The sequence below is a fragment of the Mustelus asterias genome, chromosome 5 (assembly GCF_964213995.1).
Source record: "Mustelus asterias chromosome 5, sMusAst1.hap1.1, whole genome shotgun sequence".
NCBI lineage: Eukaryota > Metazoa > Chordata > Chondrichthyes > Carcharhiniformes > Triakidae > Mustelus > Mustelus asterias.
The window spans coordinates 32,980,963-32,999,052 of record NC_135805.1 but is presented as its reverse complement, the minus strand read 5'-3'; the positions used below and the strand labels follow the sequence as shown (position 1 = coordinate 32,999,052).

General features: G+C 45.3%; 1 protein-coding gene across 1 annotated transcript in view; it reads right to left on the bottom strand.

The window, feature by feature from the left end:
- scml4 (Scm polycomb group protein like 4) overlaps positions 1–17,764 on the bottom strand; it is a 169,636-nt gene extending 151,872 nt beyond the window's left edge. The window contains exons 1-3 of the mRNA XM_078213537.1: positions 17,719–17,764; positions 16,055–16,158; positions 13,500–13,743 (exon numbers count right to left, since the gene is read on the bottom strand). Coding sequence (XP_078069663.1) covers positions 13,500–13,743; positions 16,055–16,158; positions 17,719–17,764 — 394 coding nt within the window. The remainder of the gene's footprint in view (positions 1–13,499; positions 13,744–16,054; positions 16,159–17,718) is intronic.
- Between the last annotated feature and the right edge of the window lie 326 nt (positions 17,765–18,090).

Here is an 18,090-nt window from a genome sequence, read left to right as displayed (position 1 = left end):
CTCAAATCTGACTGAAGAGATGAACTAAAGTGTTTAATTCTAAAAGACAAATAAGAGAAATTATTTCCACTGATCTTTACCCAAAGAATGGAAAGTCACAGTTTATTTATTAATCACAAGTAACGCTTACATTAGGACTGCAATGAAGTTGCTGTGAAATTCCCCTAGTTGCCACACTCTGGCACCTATTCACGTCAATGCACCTAACCAGCACGCCTTTCGGACTGTGGGAGGAAACCGGAGCACCGGAAGGAAACCCACGCAGACACGGGGAGAACGTGCAAACTCCACACGGATAGTGACCCAAGCCGGGAATTGAACTCGGGCGCTGTGAGGCAGCAGTGCTAACCACTGTGCCACCGTGCCGCCCCCATGAAGGTAGACGTTGAGATTTATAAAAGATATACAGTGCAGTGAGTTATTAAGACATGGAATGGACTCATTATAGAAACAGTGGTGGAAGCAGAATCTACAAGAGCTTTTGAAATACAGGTGGGAAAAAAATTTGAAAAAGTGATAAGGTGGCCCAGCCACAATGGCCTCCTTCTGTGCTGTAAGATTCTATCATTGTTAAATCATCTCAAATTGGTGCAGGACAAGTGCAAAGAAATACCATGCATTTTTGTATTTATCACAGCAAGCTTGAGCTTAATCAATAAAAAATAATCAGATTTGCGGCTACAACACATCCTGCCTGAAAATTGCGAGCGATAAAAATCAATTGCTACATTACGAATATAACGGTGAACGTTGCCCATTTTATCATTTGCTTTTGATAAATTCAAATTCAATGTTCACTTCAAAAAAGTGCGTTTTTTTAATGTGCTACCACTAACCATGGATTCCCAATTAGTGCTCATTAGTCAATAATTCAGAAGTACTTTAGGTTTGTGAACTCATTCGCCAGAAATTAAATGAATATCGCATCCAACTCAAGTCTTTGAAGACTCTTTTTAGAAATGGAAGGATTTTTTTTCCCTCCTTCATGTCCCTGTTGGCCTTCCCCCCGACTGCATCTTTTGACTGACATAAAACAGGTCTTCTGGTTAAGGCGATGCCAAAAGTTAGATGTACCAAATCTGATCCAGGGGAGCAACCTCCATGTAACATTTCCTTTCCTCTTCCTGTCAGATGTTGTTCTCCACTGGAAAGGCAATTGTGCAAGAACAACAGGTGGAATATCTAAATATCAGCATTACAAACTGACCTGTCAACCCAGAATTAAATACAAATCTTTTACTATGTCACGGAGGGAGTTAAATGTAAAGGGCCGCTTTGCAAAAGGATCAAATGCATTAGCCAAGACTATTAATTTTTAAGTGAAAGAAAAATAATAACTTTCTCTTATTCAGTCAGAATGCCAAACATGCTGGGGGGGCGATTCTCCCAGCCTGCTCTGCTGCGGGCCAGAGGACATCAGCGGAGGCTGTTTCGGGGGCTTCCCGCTGGAAGCCACGACCTCCATCTGTCTCTGGGGGCCAGATTTCCAGCACCGTCAACTCCGTGCCGGAAATCAGCACCGAATTGATTTAAATATTCTAATCGCCATTTGAATGTGATTAGCGGGCCCGGGACTGAAGTCTCCAACCCCACTAGCATTCACTCCAGCGGGGTTTACAACTGCTCCCCACTAACTGGGAACTGGCTGCCTGTCACCACTGGAGTGAAGGGAGGCCATGGGAGGCCTCCCAGGAGGTAGGGGATAAGTGAGGAGGGGGGGAGGGGGGGGGGAGGTCGGGACTGTCAGCGGTGGAGATCGAGGCAGGCTGGGTGGGGGAGGTGGGGGGGGGGTGAGGTGGGATGGGGTTGGTGGGGGAGGTCGGGGTGATTGAGGCAGGCTGGGTGGAGGTGTGGTGGGGGTGCTGGACCAGGCACGTCCGGGGGGGCCAGCGATCAGATGGTGGGGGGCTTGCACGGCCAGCATTGCGGGGTCATGGAGCTGGCCAGCGATCGATCCGGCCAGCAATCGGAGGCCGGCAGATAGGGCCATGCACCGGTCTCAGCGCTGACAGATCGGCGCACACGCAGTGGCCCGCTCAGCGCTATGCTGCCGGCCTCTCCAGTGGGAATAGGCCCTGCCCATGGATTTTCATCATGAATCTCGCTAGGACACTCTGTAATGCTCAGTGTGTGGGAGATTCATTTTGAAAATCCCGCCAAAAAAACCAGTGGGAGCTACTCCAATTTTTACTCAAATTTGGAATTTTTTGGGAGAACCCCGGCCAGCATTCTTGGCAAGGAGCCATGCCAATTTCCATCTCTCCCCTGAACGTGGGCAACTGCAGCGGTTTCACCGACCCAGAGCCCATTCAAAACTGATTCCTGTACCATCCTTATCAATCTTTTTTTTGCATGGTGGTCCCAGACACAAGTTATGGCCCATGGAGACAGGAAACAAATAGCTGAATGGATAACAAATTGGCCAAAGTTAATGTTTATTTATTAGTCACAAGTAAGGCTTACATTAACACTGCAATGAAGTGACAGTGAAATTCCCCTCGTCGCCACAGTCCCGTCTGTTCGGGTCAATGCACCTAACCAGCACGTCTTTCAGAATGTGGGAAGAAACTGGAGCACCGGGAGGAAACCCACGCAGACACGGGGAGAATGTGCAGACTCCGCACAGACAGTGACCCAAGCCAGGAATCGAACCCAGGTCCCTGGCGCTGGGAGGCAGCAGTGCTAACCACTGTGCCATCATGCTGTCCCTACTAAATGTTAAAAATTTAAAATTAGAAACAAAGAATCGGAATAAAGTGTGGGTTTTATAATTTTGGAAGACAGAAAGCAATGTCCCACGGTTTCAGTGCTGGGAGCACAGTTATATCATGATTTGAATTAATGGCTGGAATTATAATGAACAGCAGCTTCCCAGTCCCAGCAGTGTCATCGGGAACGGTGACAGTGGGCACAAATCCTCTCAGAGCCATTAAATCTCACAAGAGTCAGATCTCACAAATCTCATAACAGTTTTGGTTACCCTATTATAGAAAGGATACTATTAAACTGGAAAGAGTGCAGAAAAGATTTACTAGTATGCTACTGGGACTTGATGGTTTGAGTTATAAGCAGAGGCTGGATAGACAGGGACTTTTTTCACTGCAGTGTAGGAGATTTAGGGGTGATCTTATAGAGGTCTATAAGGAGCATAGATAAGGTAGATAGGCAACATCTTTTCCCAAAGGTAGGGGAGTCTAAAACTAGAGGGCATAGGTTTAAGGTGAGAGGCAAGAGATACAAAAGGGTCCAGAGGGGCAATTTTTCACACACAGGGTGGTGAGTGTCTGGGAAAAGCTGCCAGAGGTAGTAGTAGAGACGGGTACAATTTTGACTTTTAATAGACAGTTACATGGGTAAGATGGGTATAGAGGGATATGGGCCAAACGCGGGCAACTGGGACTAGCTTAATGGCTAAAGAAAAAGGGTGGCATGGACAAGTTGGGCCGAAGGGCCTGTTTCTATGCTGTAAACCTCTATGACTCTGTGAGTCCAAAAGCAGGATTTGCGGCCACAAGATTTCAGTTTCAGATTGACCCCCCAATTACACCATCAGGGTCACACCCAGGAAGGGCTCAAACCAGATTAGCATATTTTGCAAAAAATTTACATCTAATTATAGGGCCTAATGCCACTACTTCTGCCCTCGCCGCATCGTCCCACCCAGCCAGCACGATGTCACGCCAATGTGAATTTAACTACTGTTTTTCACGACCACACTGGAGGTGCACAGCTAAGTCTAGTGCCCTGGCACTGCCAGGTTAGTGCTGCCGGGGCAGACCCTCTGGGGAACCCCATTGAGTCCCCCTTATGGTGGTGAGGGGATGGGCATGCCCCACTACTTGCTCGGGGGTGGGGGGAGTGTTCCGATACTTGCGTGGTAGGTCGGTGGTGGAGTACTTTGATGCTTGTGTGAGGGTCCCCATGTCCATGTTTATGTCAGGCTCACCCTGCCAGAGTGATGGTGCAAAGCAGGCCCTCTGACTTCCTGAGTGTCCAAAAATCTGGAGTGAAAACTCAACCGCACATCTGGAGAGATGCATCATCCTCACAACTGAGTTAATCTTTTCCAAAAGAGAAAACGCTGGAAAATCTCAGTCAGTATGGCAGCATCTGTAAGGAGAGAAATGAGCTGACGTTTTGAGTCTAGATGACCCTTTGTCAAAGCTTAATCTTTTGCCATTTGATAAAGTTCCACCAGTTCCGTAGTTCTTACATTCCGCCAACCTTGCAGTATCATGTTTTTGATTCTTGATAATTGTGTGTCTCAATTGGTCCAGAACTTTATCTATTGTGCTGTCACAGGCAACGTATCCAAAAAGTTTCAGGCCATTACAATCTCTTGAGGTACTAGAGGACATGGTGCGCTTTCTGGTAATGGAAGATGACTTGGGTGTCTGCATGGGCTATGTGTGCCCTGGCCTGTGTTCAGAAGTGTACTCATAAGCCGCCCATGTCCATTGTTGTATTCTAGCAGACGCAAGTGGAGAATTGCTTTGGCTAGGCCTATTCAATTTGAGAATACCCCTTTTCCGTTTCTGAAAGGTACTTAATACATATCCAATGGGTCTCTCTGACCCATCATCCATCCTACAGGATAACACAGCTCCCACCCCATAAAGGGAAGCATCACAAGTGAGAACCAAATTTTCAATGGGGTCAAAATGTACCAACAGGCACAATGATTAAAGTGTTTGTTTTGTTATGTTTTCCTGCACCACCTCTGTCATTTCTTCAATGGTACATTTCTTCAATAATACATACCAGCAATGTTGATAGATGTGGGAGGAACTGCCTATAGTAGTTGACTAGCCCAAGAAAGGCCTTGAGCTCTGAGATGTTCCTGGGGGCTGGTGCTTCCAGGATACTCATCCCTGACAGGGCTCGCAACTACAGACTTAGTTAACTATCCTAACTCAGGAAGAAAGAAAATGAAACAGCAGGCCCTGCAGGGAAGTTGTCTTAAAATCGCTTTTAGAACTGTCAGGGTATCTGTCAGCTGGCAATCAAAAGAGAGAGGACAATATATGTTGTTAGATTCCTGCATTTTAAAGCGTGTCTGAGCTATAAGGATCACACAGGCTACGTACAATTGACCTCAACTTGTGATTACTTCCAGTGCAGACAAGATAAAAGTAACGTAGACTGGATTGGAAAGAGGATTGGGTGCTGTTTATGCTGGATTAAGGGCTAAAATGAGAGTTCTAAAGTTTATTTATTAGTGTCACAAGTAGGCCTACATTAACACTGCAATGAAGTTACTGTGAAAATCCCCTAGTCACCATACTCCAACACCTGTTCGTGTACAGAGAGAAAGAATTTAGCATGGCCAATGCACCTAACCAGCGCATCTTTGTGACTGTGGGAGGAAACAGGAGCACCCAGAGGAAACCCACACAGACACGGGGAGAACGTGCAGACTCCGCACAGACAGTGACCCAAGTCGGGAATCGAAGCTGGGTCTCTGGCGCTGTGAGGCAGCAGTCCTAACCAATGTGCCACCACTAGTTTCTCCCACACCCGGGTCTTATCTTTAGCTCGTTATGAGAGCCAACATGCAAAGCATTGGTTTGAAACTGCACAGAATAACACCAAGCTTCAGAAAACCTTGAAAAGCGACCAATCAACCAATCCGAGGATCTGATAGGCAGCTAAAAACCCATTAGTATTTACAGCATGTTCAATGTTTTCAGATTCATTAGTGGGAAGTGAAACTTTAATGCATGAGCAACTTTAACTACTACATCTACCCACCTGTAGAAAAATTGACCAGTAAACTATTCTGAGGCAACTTGTAAGGAATTGCTTTGGAGGTGGAGGGAACAAAATGGTGATGCAGATACAAGCCTATAGCTTTCATAATTATTCTCTCTGCAAATATGTTCAATGTGATCTTTGAGAACTTTGTTTTTAAACTGCCTAGAATTATGGAACTATTGCAAGGTTCACATATATTATTTTTAACTGCCTGAAGTGCAGGTCTTTATAAAAATTCATATGCAGCATCGCAGTATACAATGTAATTTTATGTTCTTATTTGATGCTCTGCTCCAACAATTTTCCAGAAAGTCTTTAAAAATATATTTCTTTTCCTTGGGTTTAATAAGCAGATCAACATAACTAAGCAACTGTTTTGTAACCAGCATTCAGCTGCTACAGCCTCCTGCCAGAACTGAAGCATAAAAACTTGCTCAGAGCTTTCTAAGCAGCTTTGTTCTTTAATTATATAACTGTTAAGCAGGAACACGGGTTTGCGTTAATGTAGTGAGTAGAGGAGACAGCCTTTGATGCTGTAGACGAAGAGTAGGCAGGAGTTACATATACACAAGGCCACATTTTCATGCGTGTTAAGTTTGACAAAAGGTGCAGGTGTGCCAGAAACACAACAAGAACAAAACCCTGGCATGTTAAAAACTGTCAAGTCTTTGTTAATCGTCAATCTGAAACAAACTCATGCATTATTTACTGAAGGAGGGGGGATATAAGGAAAACAACAGTCAGTGCTGAATATTAATAGGTGTATGGGTGAATGAACATAGATACATGGGTGCAGGTATCTCCAAAAGTATCCATAATGCTTTCAAATGAGGCACAACTCTTTGAAAAACTGGCTTGTCGTTGGTTACCTGTTTAATCCATGGCTGATGGTCACTCTGCCAACTCCATGCCCTAGCAGGAGTGGTAAGTAAAGCAGATGGGTGAATTAAGGCCTTGGGGAGACCATAAGAGATGGGAGCAGAAGTAGTCCATTCGGCCCAATGAGTCTGCTCTGCCGTTGAATGAGATCATGACTGATTTGCTGTGATAATCCTCAACTCCACTTTCCCACCTTATCCCCATAACCTCTGATTCCGCTCTGATTAAAAATCTGTCTATTTCAGCCTTGAACATACTTAGCAACCCGACCTCTACAGACCTCTGCAGTAAAGAATTCCACAGATTCACTACCCTCTGAGAGTAGAAATTCCTCCTCATCTCTGTCTTAAATAGGTGACCCCCTACTCTGAGATTATGTCCTTTGGTCCTAGACTCTCCCACAAGGGGAAACAACCTCTCAGCATCTACCCTGTTAAGCCCCCTGAGAATCTTATATGCCTCAATAAGGTCACCTCTCATTTTTCTAAACTCCAATGTATACAGGCCCAACTCTATTCATAAGAAAATCCCTCTATACTGGGGATCAACCGAGTGAACCTTCTCTGGACTGCCTTCATGCCAGTATATCTTTCCTTGAATCAGGGAACCAAAACTGTCCACAGTATTCCAGGTGTGGTCTAACAAATGTCTAATATTGTTTTAGCAACTTCCCTATTTTTATACTCAATTCCCTTTGAAATAAAGGCCAAAATTAATTTTGCCTTTCCTAGTACCTGCTGAATTTGCATGCTAACTTTCTGTGATTTATGCAACAGGACCCCAAATCCCTCTGTGCTGCAGCTTTCTGCAGTCTTTCTCCATTTGGATAATATTCAGCCCCTTTATTCTTCCTACCAAAGTGCATAACGTCACATTTTTCCACATTATATCCCATCTGCCAAGCTTTTGCCCACTCACTTAAACAGTCTATATTTATCTGTCGACTCTTTGGGTGGGACTTTCCAGCCATGCTCACCCCGAAGCCGGAAAATCCCGCCCAAGGTTAATGAACCTTTCCATGGTCCGCCCCTTGTCCGCTACAATTCCCGTGGCGGGCAAAACGGGAAAATGCGCCTCTTTCTGTCACCCTCACCACTTGCCTTCCCACCTATAGTACATTCACTTCTCTCGTCCAAGTCATTACAATATATTGTAAATAATTGTGGTGACCCCAATAGTGATCCCAATGGCAGTCTACTAGTTGCAAGTTGCCATCCTGACAATGCCCTCATCCCAACTCTCTGTCTTCTACTAGTTATGATGTGGAGATGCCGACGTTGGACTGGGGTAAACACAGTAAGAAGCCTAACAACACCAGGTTAAAGTCCAACAGGTTTATTTGGTAGCAAAAGCCACTAGCTTTTGGAACAGGCTGTTCCTTCGTCAGGCGGGTGGGAGTTCTGAGAGCCGCAGAATTAAAAACAAAGGATCAAATTCTAAGGCCACGTCAAATATCTTCTCAAGCTCTTTCAGTATGCCAGATCAGTAGGATTTAACCTTGACAGAGGACCAAACACTGTGTGCAGTCTCCCCTGGCTACTTTGAACTTTTGGTACAGCAAGGGTATGGTAGGGTCCATCCTGTGTTTTAAGCTTGGTGCTATATGCGGATTGTGAAATATTTTAAGCTGAGTCTCCCCCCATTCAATTACAGACTGAGATTCTGTTGGCATTTTCCCATATATTGTCCCAAATCTCCTCAACAATACTCACTGTAAAGTCTTTCTCCCAAGACCGCAAAGTCTCTAGTTTATTCACACAGGATCTAGAACATAAAGTTTCATAAAACTGATTAATTGCTTAGTTTTCGTGGATTCTTTTCACCGTTGAGATATTAGCATCAAGTTAAAGATGTCTTATTAAGGATAAAGTCTCCTAAATACTTTGGGATATCAAATTGTTGACATAGTTGCTCAAAAGATAACACGGAAGCACCACTGAACATGTCACCCAGCCTATAAACACCTCTATCCCCCCCAGATATCAAATCTATAGTTCACTGTAGGGCTCAATTACTAGATCACCCATGTCAGCATGATAAATAAGAGCACAGAATCAGGAAGGAATTATAATGACAAGTGATAGAATCCAGAATTTTCAGTGGCCATCACTGAACACACAACATATTGTTCTAGCTGGAGAAAATATTTAACTAGGTTTTAAATATGAGTAAATGAGATCAACCATATCACAACAGGATGGATGTAATTGTTATGAATAATATAGGTACAAATGCACCATAGAAAGCATTATTTCTGGTTGTATCACAGCTTGGTATGACTCCTGCTCTGCCCAAGACCACAAGAAACTACAAAAGCTCGTGAATGTAGCCCAATCCATCGCGCAAACCAGCCTCCCATCCATTGACTCTGTCTGCACTTCTCGCTGCCTCGGCAAAGCAGCCAGCATAATTAAGGACTCCACGCACCCCAGACATTCTCTCTTCCACCCTCTTAAGTTGGGAAAAATATACGAACGTCTGAAGTCATGTGTCAATCGACTCAAGAACAGCTTCTTCCCTGCTGCCATCAGACCTTTGAATAGACCTACCTTGCATTAAGTTGATCTTTCTCTACACCCTAGCTATGACTGTAACACTACATTCTGCACTCTATCCTTTCATTCTCTATGTACAGTATGCTTTGTCTGTTTAGTGCGCAAGAAACAATACTTTTCACTGTATACTAATACATGTGGCAATAACAAATCAAATCAAATCAAATCAGAATGAATAGGCATTTCACCATGGACTTGAATGAGGAACAACACAAACCATGAAAGACCAGGATGATGATGCTGCACAAAGACATCGGCAGCAAAGCATCTAGTGACTCTGGAGCGTGAGGGTCTCACCATCCAGTTTTCCTGCGGAAGTCTCCTATCACTATGTACTGGGATCATGATAGTTTCTTTGCCTCTTTCATTGTTCCTCAGAGTTACAAGTATTTCAATTTGTATACAAGTTCTGCTTTCTTTTGTGCACAATGTCACACTGCAAGAAATATTAATGATTCAATAATTGCTTTCACTATTTCAGTTCTTGTCTATCCAATGTGTGTTTGTAGACCGCGATCCTTGAACTTCTCTGCATAAACCTTCTTGATGTGCCCTACTCCTAAACGCTCCCCTTGCTGATTGATTGGCAAACAGAAATTCAGCAAGTTGTAGCTCTGGCTCGCATTGCTTCCTGTTTCAGTGCTTATGGGAACTCATTGCTTCTGGATGTGGCACCTATGGTCACTGACGTAGGGAAAAGTCTTGACACGGAACGTCTGCTAATGTGAGTGCAGCCATCAAGAACATATCTTCTCAAAGGCTATTGACCTGCATGAACACAAAACACTTACTATCTACGAGAGCTCACAATCTCCCCATGTGGTTCTCAATTTTCAAGAAAATTGAAGTTGAGCTGTTCGGTTTCTTGGAGTTTGGACCCCAAATACCCACAGCAGCAATGGAAGTATTCACAAGAGATGTTCCTAATGTTGTCTCTGTGGTCCATATAACTGAAAGCATCACTGCTGCTGCTCTCTGCTCAATGAGAGACTGCAGTTCGTCGAATACAAACAGACCCCCAGACACTGACATGGAAACAAGCAACTGCTCAACACAATCAATGTAACACATTCCATTAGAAAGAAGGTTCACTAAGGCTACATCTTCCTCACCAGGAGGTGTTTCTCCCTCTGCTTCCTCATCCGCTTGACTATCTATTTGTCACTAAATTCCTCTCTCCTTTTACTTAATTCATGTGTGTTTAAAGGATGATTCACGGATGATTGTTCCTCTGTGTCTGTGTACTGAATGTCACCGTGTTCTCCTTGATCTGTGATGAAAACAGCAGATGGGACATTGTGAGCACATAAACATGCTTATCCATTTAGCTGTAGTATTGTCATTACACGAGCCCATTAAGAACCGGGCAGTGTATCTGGACATGTTGATATAACATATGGTGCAATTTGTTGAATACATACATCACTTGGTCTGCATAATCATCCAAGGCGCTCAGGTATTTGACAATGTCGCATCCTAAAAATCACATAATTCTCACTTCCCGAACAGTTAAAGTCTTCACCTGAGGGAGTCCAGTACTTGTTCCAATTCTTTGCCTCCTAATATGGGTAAGTTAAGCATTTAAACCTAATAACAATGCAGATTCGGACAGGTGAATAAACCACTGGAAATTCCTTCCTATAATGCATTCTCTTCATGATTCAGCCTTGTGTAGTGTACCTCGCACGAGCTTGGTATTTTCACTTGTAGTCATTTCTGTGCTACTTCTTCCTCAACATCTCTTTTGTGAGTACAGATTTTCTTTACATATCCCTGTAAAAAATGCCTAACTTCATCTCCGTATTTGGTCTGTGCTGTGACTTCACCACAGTATTCTTGATTTTACCTTGGTACTGTTTTCCCAGGAGTAGGATATGCTGATAGAATTGGATGAAGAGGGGTGGGAGCAGGTTCGCATGGAGTATAAATACTGACAAAGATCGGTTGGACCAAATGGTTTATTTCTGTGCTGTAGACTCTATAATTCTGTGATCTTTATTCTAAGCCTCCTGCCTGGTTGACACAGTGACAACAGCCAACCCCAGGATCAAATGCAACTGTCTTTCAGCACATGCTTGCAGTCCATCCATCAGACCGAAGAAGGTTCACACGTTTCTCTATGGCGCGGTCTACAAGGATCTCATCAGATTGGTTCAATGAAGCAAATTTGATGATGGTGTCACTAAGCTACTTCTTCGAAATATTATGCACTCCACAGCTGCAGTAGCAAACTTTTCATCAGTTTAATCAGGTTAAGTTGCTCATTAGCTGCATGAGCAGTGTTTATACTGATTAGTACAGTTGCTCTGAGACTTGCTACTTTGCAATAACATGATCATGTTGCATGAATTGGGCTTTAGCAAAAGTACGTGTGCCTACCACTTTGATTGTGTGCCATTAAAATCTATGAATAGAAAGCATTTAACCCCAGAGCAAAATATGACTCTCATCGCCCAATCTGCACAAGAATATTTTCAGAGTTTATATGAAAAGGACACTGAAGTTACTCATTCCTAACTTTCTTTTTCTGGAGGTCTGAGATAGCCCACAATTGGATGTAAGATGCTGACATTAATTTTGTGCTCATTTAATGACTTTTATCAAAACTGTAGAAAACTACCTAGAGTGAGAGTGTGATGGAGGGAATGGAGAAAGCTAGAGAAAGAGCAAGCTATCTCAAAAAGGAACAGATCAAGATTTCATATTCTCAGCATTGCTTATCACAGTGGTTCCCAAACTTTTTTCACTGGGCCACACTTTCGGAATAAAAATTTGCTCGCGCCACACCAAATTTTTTATTGATTAAAAAATACATTCAAAAACAAAAAAAAACAATTCCTAGCAGTGCTTGATTCATAACATAGAACACAACTACTTTATAATATGATCATGGGACATCCAGAAAGTATAAAACAATGCTTGTTTAAACCATGTTTAAATGTTTCTTTAATTGTCCTTGAATCTTCCCGCCACACTTGCCATCCTCTCTCGCCGCACCAGTGTGGCGCGCCGCACCCTTTGGGAATCACTGGTTTACCAGCAGCAGCCATCTCAGCAATAACTTTCAATGTTCATCTTTCCAACTGCGTGATTTTATGCACGATTTTGTTCAGGCATGTGAACAGTTAATTGCTGCTAAGTTTTAATATTACCTGCTTATCTTGAGCTATTGATGTATTGAACCTCCTGTCCAATTATTTGAATAGGAGACTGATTATATGGTGAATACTCTCATGTGAAACCTTTTGAAAATGGAGCACGCAAACATTGAAAGCTATCACTAAGATGTTAATATAGTTGAATGTGTTGCCTTTAGCTTCAGAATGTTTCAAATAGAAGCAAAATGAAGAATATACAAAAAGAAAAGTAAGATAAAGGTCTACGTGGAAAAGGCAGGGAAGTGGAGTTAGGATGAGATGGAGATCAGCCATGATTATATAGAACGGCAGAGTGGGCTCGAAGGGCTGATCTGCCTACTCTTGCTCCTAATTCCGATGTTCCTATAAAACTATCAGGCACATCAATGCATGTCCCATCCATTAGAGGGTGTGGCACACCTTTCTAAACTGTTACAAGCTAACTCCGGTGGCTAAGGTCGTGAATGTAGCCCAATCCATCACGCAAACCAGCCTCCCATCCATTGACTCTGTCTATACTTCCCTCTGCCTCGGCAAAGCAGCCAGCATAATTAAGGACCCCACACACCCCGGACATCCTCTCTTCCACCTTCTTCCATCGGGAAAAAGATACAAAAGTCTGAGGTCACGTACCAATCAAGAACAGTTTCTTCCCTGCTGCCATCAGACTTTTGAATGGACCTATCTCGCATTAAGTTGATCTTTCTCTACACCCTAGCTATGACTGTAACACTACATTCTGCACTCTCTCCTTTCCTTCTCTCTGAACGGTGTGTTTTTTCTGTATAGCGCGCAAGAAACAATACTTTTCACTGTATGTTAATACATGTGACAATAATAAATCAAATCAAAATCAAAAGGAAGGCAAAGGAAAAGCTGAGGCAAATTTTAGCAGAAACATTTTGCAAAATTGAAGGGAGTTCCCATTAACTCACAAAAATAAAAGCCAAAATACTGCTGGAAATCTAAAGTAAAAACAGGAAATGCTGGAAAGACTTAGCAGGTCCATCTTCATCTGTGGAGAGAGAAACGTTAACTCTGCTTCTTTCTCTACAGATGCTGCCAGACCTGCTGATTCTTTCCAGTATCTTCTGTTTTTATTCCCCATTAACTCACATTACACTCTGCATACGAGCACACCAACCGGCCATTTGGTTTCGACGAAGCGGATTGCCGTTTGTACCGGGTTGCTGCAGGTTGTCACCGGTCAGTTCACACCATCCAATGGGGAAGATATCTCTAGAATCATAGCGACACCAGTCATCAAAGGCCCCTTTCCATCCATTGAAGGTTATCAGAATTTCATTTCCTCTCACCTGCCTAATGATAGCTGGGCAAATGAAATGGGTTTTTTGTTTGTCCACTGTCTCCAGCTTCATTCCCGCTTTGAAGTGGTTCTCAGGAGGAGTCAAATGTTCCTAAATGGGTGAAAAGTGCAATGTTATGTAGCTGATACTGAGAAAGAAAACCTTGGCTTTAATTCTCCTTTCCTTGGGTTGTTGGATGTTAGTGCTGGGGACTGGAACCTTTCTACCTCTTTAGTGTCTTGCTAACAACATTAAATGTACCCAGTTCAGGTAGAGTCCAATCAATTACACAACAATTGCCAATTGCAAGCCTGCAACCTCTACCACCTAGAAGGACAAGGGCAGCAGATGTATGGGAACACCTGACATGCAAGATCCCCTCCAAGTCACTCACCATCCTGACTTGGAACTATATCGTCATTCCTTCACAATCATCCCAAAGGCCGCCTAGTACCACTCCATGCACTAAATCTCACTCACAGATATGCCTTGTCTGAGCTGACCTCTAATCCTCTGACACCCCCAATTTAATATTTCCATGCTTACTGTGTTCTCCCCAATTTCTCAACCCTAGAGTCTAAGTCAGGCAGTATATTTACCCATTGATATATTTCCTTCTATTTGTTTTGCTACTTCAGACACTAGAGAATCCTGTTAGTTCCGGGCCAGTGCACCATGGGGTTGAGGAGGGTTGCCTGTGAGTTTTTTGTACAGAACGTATGAGCAGAAAATGCTTTCTACTTTACTGGCAGATTAATAGCTTCCTGGACACCACTAACTTTGCATGTGGTGAATCCCAAACATGAGTCCCTCCCATGCCAGAATCTTTGAGAAAGAACAAACTTGAATTCATGCCACATCTTTAACGATCTCAGCATGCGTCAATAAATAAACCAATAAAGTCATTCTGAAGTTGAGTCACTGTTGTTACATTTGGAAAAAGTGGCAGCCATTTTGTGCACGGAAAGGTCTCACAAACAGGATGAAGGCCTTGTCTGCAGTAACAGTGTCACAGGATCAGTGGAATGACATGCTTTAGAGCTGAGTAATATCTGCCTTGCGAGAACATGAGAAATCACGCGTGGAATTTTCCCAAAGAAATTCTACGTCTCACAAAAGTCTGAAAACCGGAGTGTTTCATTCGGTTTTTCAGCGAGCTGCCCCATGCAATTTTCCCCATACTCTGTCAATTTATTTGGCAGGAGGGAGTTTTACACCGGTGGAGTGTTGCGGGGGGGGGAGCCTAGGCTCGCCGGGGAAGCCAGCTGCAGACACCCAGGCACTTGTCAACACCCTCAGGAACATCGAACGCATGGACCCACCCCCCAGAGCCCCCTGTCACCCATGGTCTGCCCCTGATCACCACTCCCTCATCATCGACCCCCCAACAGAACCCCCCCCCCCATGGAACCCTCCCGATCGCCAACCCTCCACTTAGATCCCCCCCCCCCCCGATTGCCACTTCCCCCACAAACACCCCAATCACCATCCCTCCCACAGACCCTACCCCCAATCACCACCCTCCCCCAGCAAACCCCTCCCCAGTCACCATGTACTACCCCCATGGATCCCTTCCTCCCAATCGCTGGTCTCCGATTGCTGGCCCCGACTCCCAATTGGTGGCCCGGGCTCCTGATCGACGGCCTCGACTCCCGATCACTGGCAATATCATTAGCCCCCACCCTGATGCAGAGTCCCCCCCCTCGTTCCCTCCCCTCCTACTGAACTCTCCCGACCCTCCCCCATCCGGCTCCACCACAATCTGGATCCACTCCCCTGAGGCCCTGCCCCTTGGCACTGCCCAGTGCCTGGTGGGCAATGCCAGGTGCCAAGCTGGCACTGTCAGGGTGGCACTGCCCAAGTGGCACAGACCCCTCCCGCCCCCAATCACCCAGGGGGCCTCAATGGCCTCCGGCCCCACCAGCGAGGCCTTCACATCTGGTCCCCACTAATGGGGACCATCTGTGATCCTCGCCAATGAGGACCCCTTGGTAAGGCTGAAGAGCTAAATTAGCCCAGATTATTGTGTCTCAGGCTCAGTAACAGCATTTAAATCAGCACATTAATATTTAAATCAACCTCATGCTTTACCTGGGCACAAGGTAAACTTTAAATTCACATGCTTGTGTTGTCTGGTAGGTGTGGCAGATCCACAATGTGTTGAATATAAAAAACTCAGGTGAAAATAAAACACAAATATAATGATCAACAAGAGATCAACATATATTTTATTAAACTAGGGATCTCTTTACATCAGTAAAAATGGCCTGGGAGGATCGCCACTGGCCTGACGCTGAGTGCGATTCGCGCTTTTAGCCTCCCACCAAATTTCCCACCCCGCTATGCTACTCCACCATCACAGCGGGCTTGGGCTGGGGGGGGCGGGGGGGGGGGGTGGCAGGGTGGGAATCGTGCCCCATACCTTAAGAAAAATTCTTGCTGGTGCCATTTCTGCTCCACTTTGAGTTTTCAGAAGAAACATTGACCAATAGGAAGCACTGGGGGCAATTCTCCCCTCCTGCTGCGCTAATTTATATTAAAATGGATATTTAAATTGTTTTGGCGCCTCCATGCCAGAAATCAGTGGGGAGACGCCAAAACAATTTAAATATCCATTTTAATATAGTTTAAATGTAACTAGTGAGCCTGGGACAGAGGTCTCTGGGCCCGCGAGCATGTCCCTCCCCGCCAGGAGTGGTTCATTCCAATGGGGTTTACAGTAGCTCCCCACTAACAGGGAACTAGTGGCCCAAACCTGCTGGAGTGAAGGGGCTGGCAACCTGGGCCCCCCCAGAGGGTCAGGCGGTGGGGGGTGGTGCCCCCTGGGCATTGGTACCTTGGCAGTGCCAACCTGTGCCCCCGGCACTGCCCAAGGGGCAAAGTGCCAATGCCCAGAGGACAACTTGGCACTGCCCATCGAGCATGGGGCAGTACCAAGGGGGCAGGGCGATCAGTAGGGGTGGGGGGTCCCACTGCCACTCCGTAGACAAGATCGGTGGGGGAAGGTAGGGAGGCCAGCGATCAGGCTGGGCTGGGTGAGGGGTCAGCCTGTGTTGGGGGGGGTGGGAGGGGTCGGCACATCGGGGCGGGCCAGAAGGGGGAGGTTCAGGGCTGGGCCGAGGAATGGTCGAGGGGTCAGAAATCAGGCTGTGGGGGGATCGGAGGGCAAGCAATGCAGGGATCGCTGGGCTGGCCAGTGATCGGGAGGCCGGCAGTGTGGGGCTATTGCGCATGTGGCGATCTCGGCACTGACAGATCTGTGCATGCACTATGCTGCCAGCCTCTCCAGTGGGAACAGGTCCCACCCACTGATTTCTAATGATATTCACGCTGGTGGCCTCTGCAGTGCACAGAGTGTGGGACATTCTTCTCTGAACTCCCACTGAAAAAACCAACGTGATTTACTCCAGTTTTCATGCAAATTTGACACGTAGAACTTTTTTGGGAGAATTTCGGTCACTGAGTCTAAACCCTTGAAAACACAAAGAAAGTGTACCGGCCTTTATGTACTGAACCAATATGACATTATTTCAGTAGCGAGCTGTCCAGTATTGGACAGAAGTTTCCTCCAACCAAACATTCAGAAGATCAAAGCCATTGTTTTTGACACCCGCTCCATACTCCATTCTCTCACCATTAAAGTTTATTGATTAGTCAGAAGTGAGGCTTACATTAACACTGCATGAAGTTACTGTGAAATTCCCCTCGTCGCCACACGCCGGCGCCTGTTCGGGTCAATGCACTTAACCAGCACGTCTTGTGGGAGGAAACCGGAGAACCCGGAGGAAACCCACGCAGACACGGGGAGAACGTGCAAATTCCACACAGACAGTGACCCGGGAATCAAACCCAGATCCCTGACGCTGTGAAGCAGCAGTGCTAACCACTGTGCTACCGTGCCGCCCCAACTCCAACCCTCTCCCTCGCAACATTTAGAGAGCAACCGGACTACTTGCAACATTTTGTATATGACCCCAAGAGAAGCTTCTGACCACATTGCCATGCCATCATTGAGACCACCTATTTTTATCTCTGCAACATCGCTCATCCCCACCCCTACCTCAGCTCAGCTGCTGCCTTTGTTACTTCTTGACTTGAGCATTTTAATGTAATCCTGGTCAGCCTCTTCCATTCTACGCCACGTTATCTCAAGATGATGCAAAATTCTACTACCTGTTCTACTGATTCTACCAAGTCCTATTCGCCCATTGTCCTTGTGCTTGTTGACGTAGACCCTGTCTCCCCGTCAAGCAAAGCCTTGATTTTAACGTTCTCACCCTTGTATTGAAATCTCTCCATGGCCTCACCCCTCACTAACTCTATAACCTCTTCCAGCCACACAATCTTTTCAGTTAAACCGTGATCCTCCAATTTTGGTTTTTCAGCAGCCCCCCCCCCCCCCAGTTTTAACCATTCCACTGTTGATGGCTGTCCCTTCAGCTGCCACGGATATTAAGC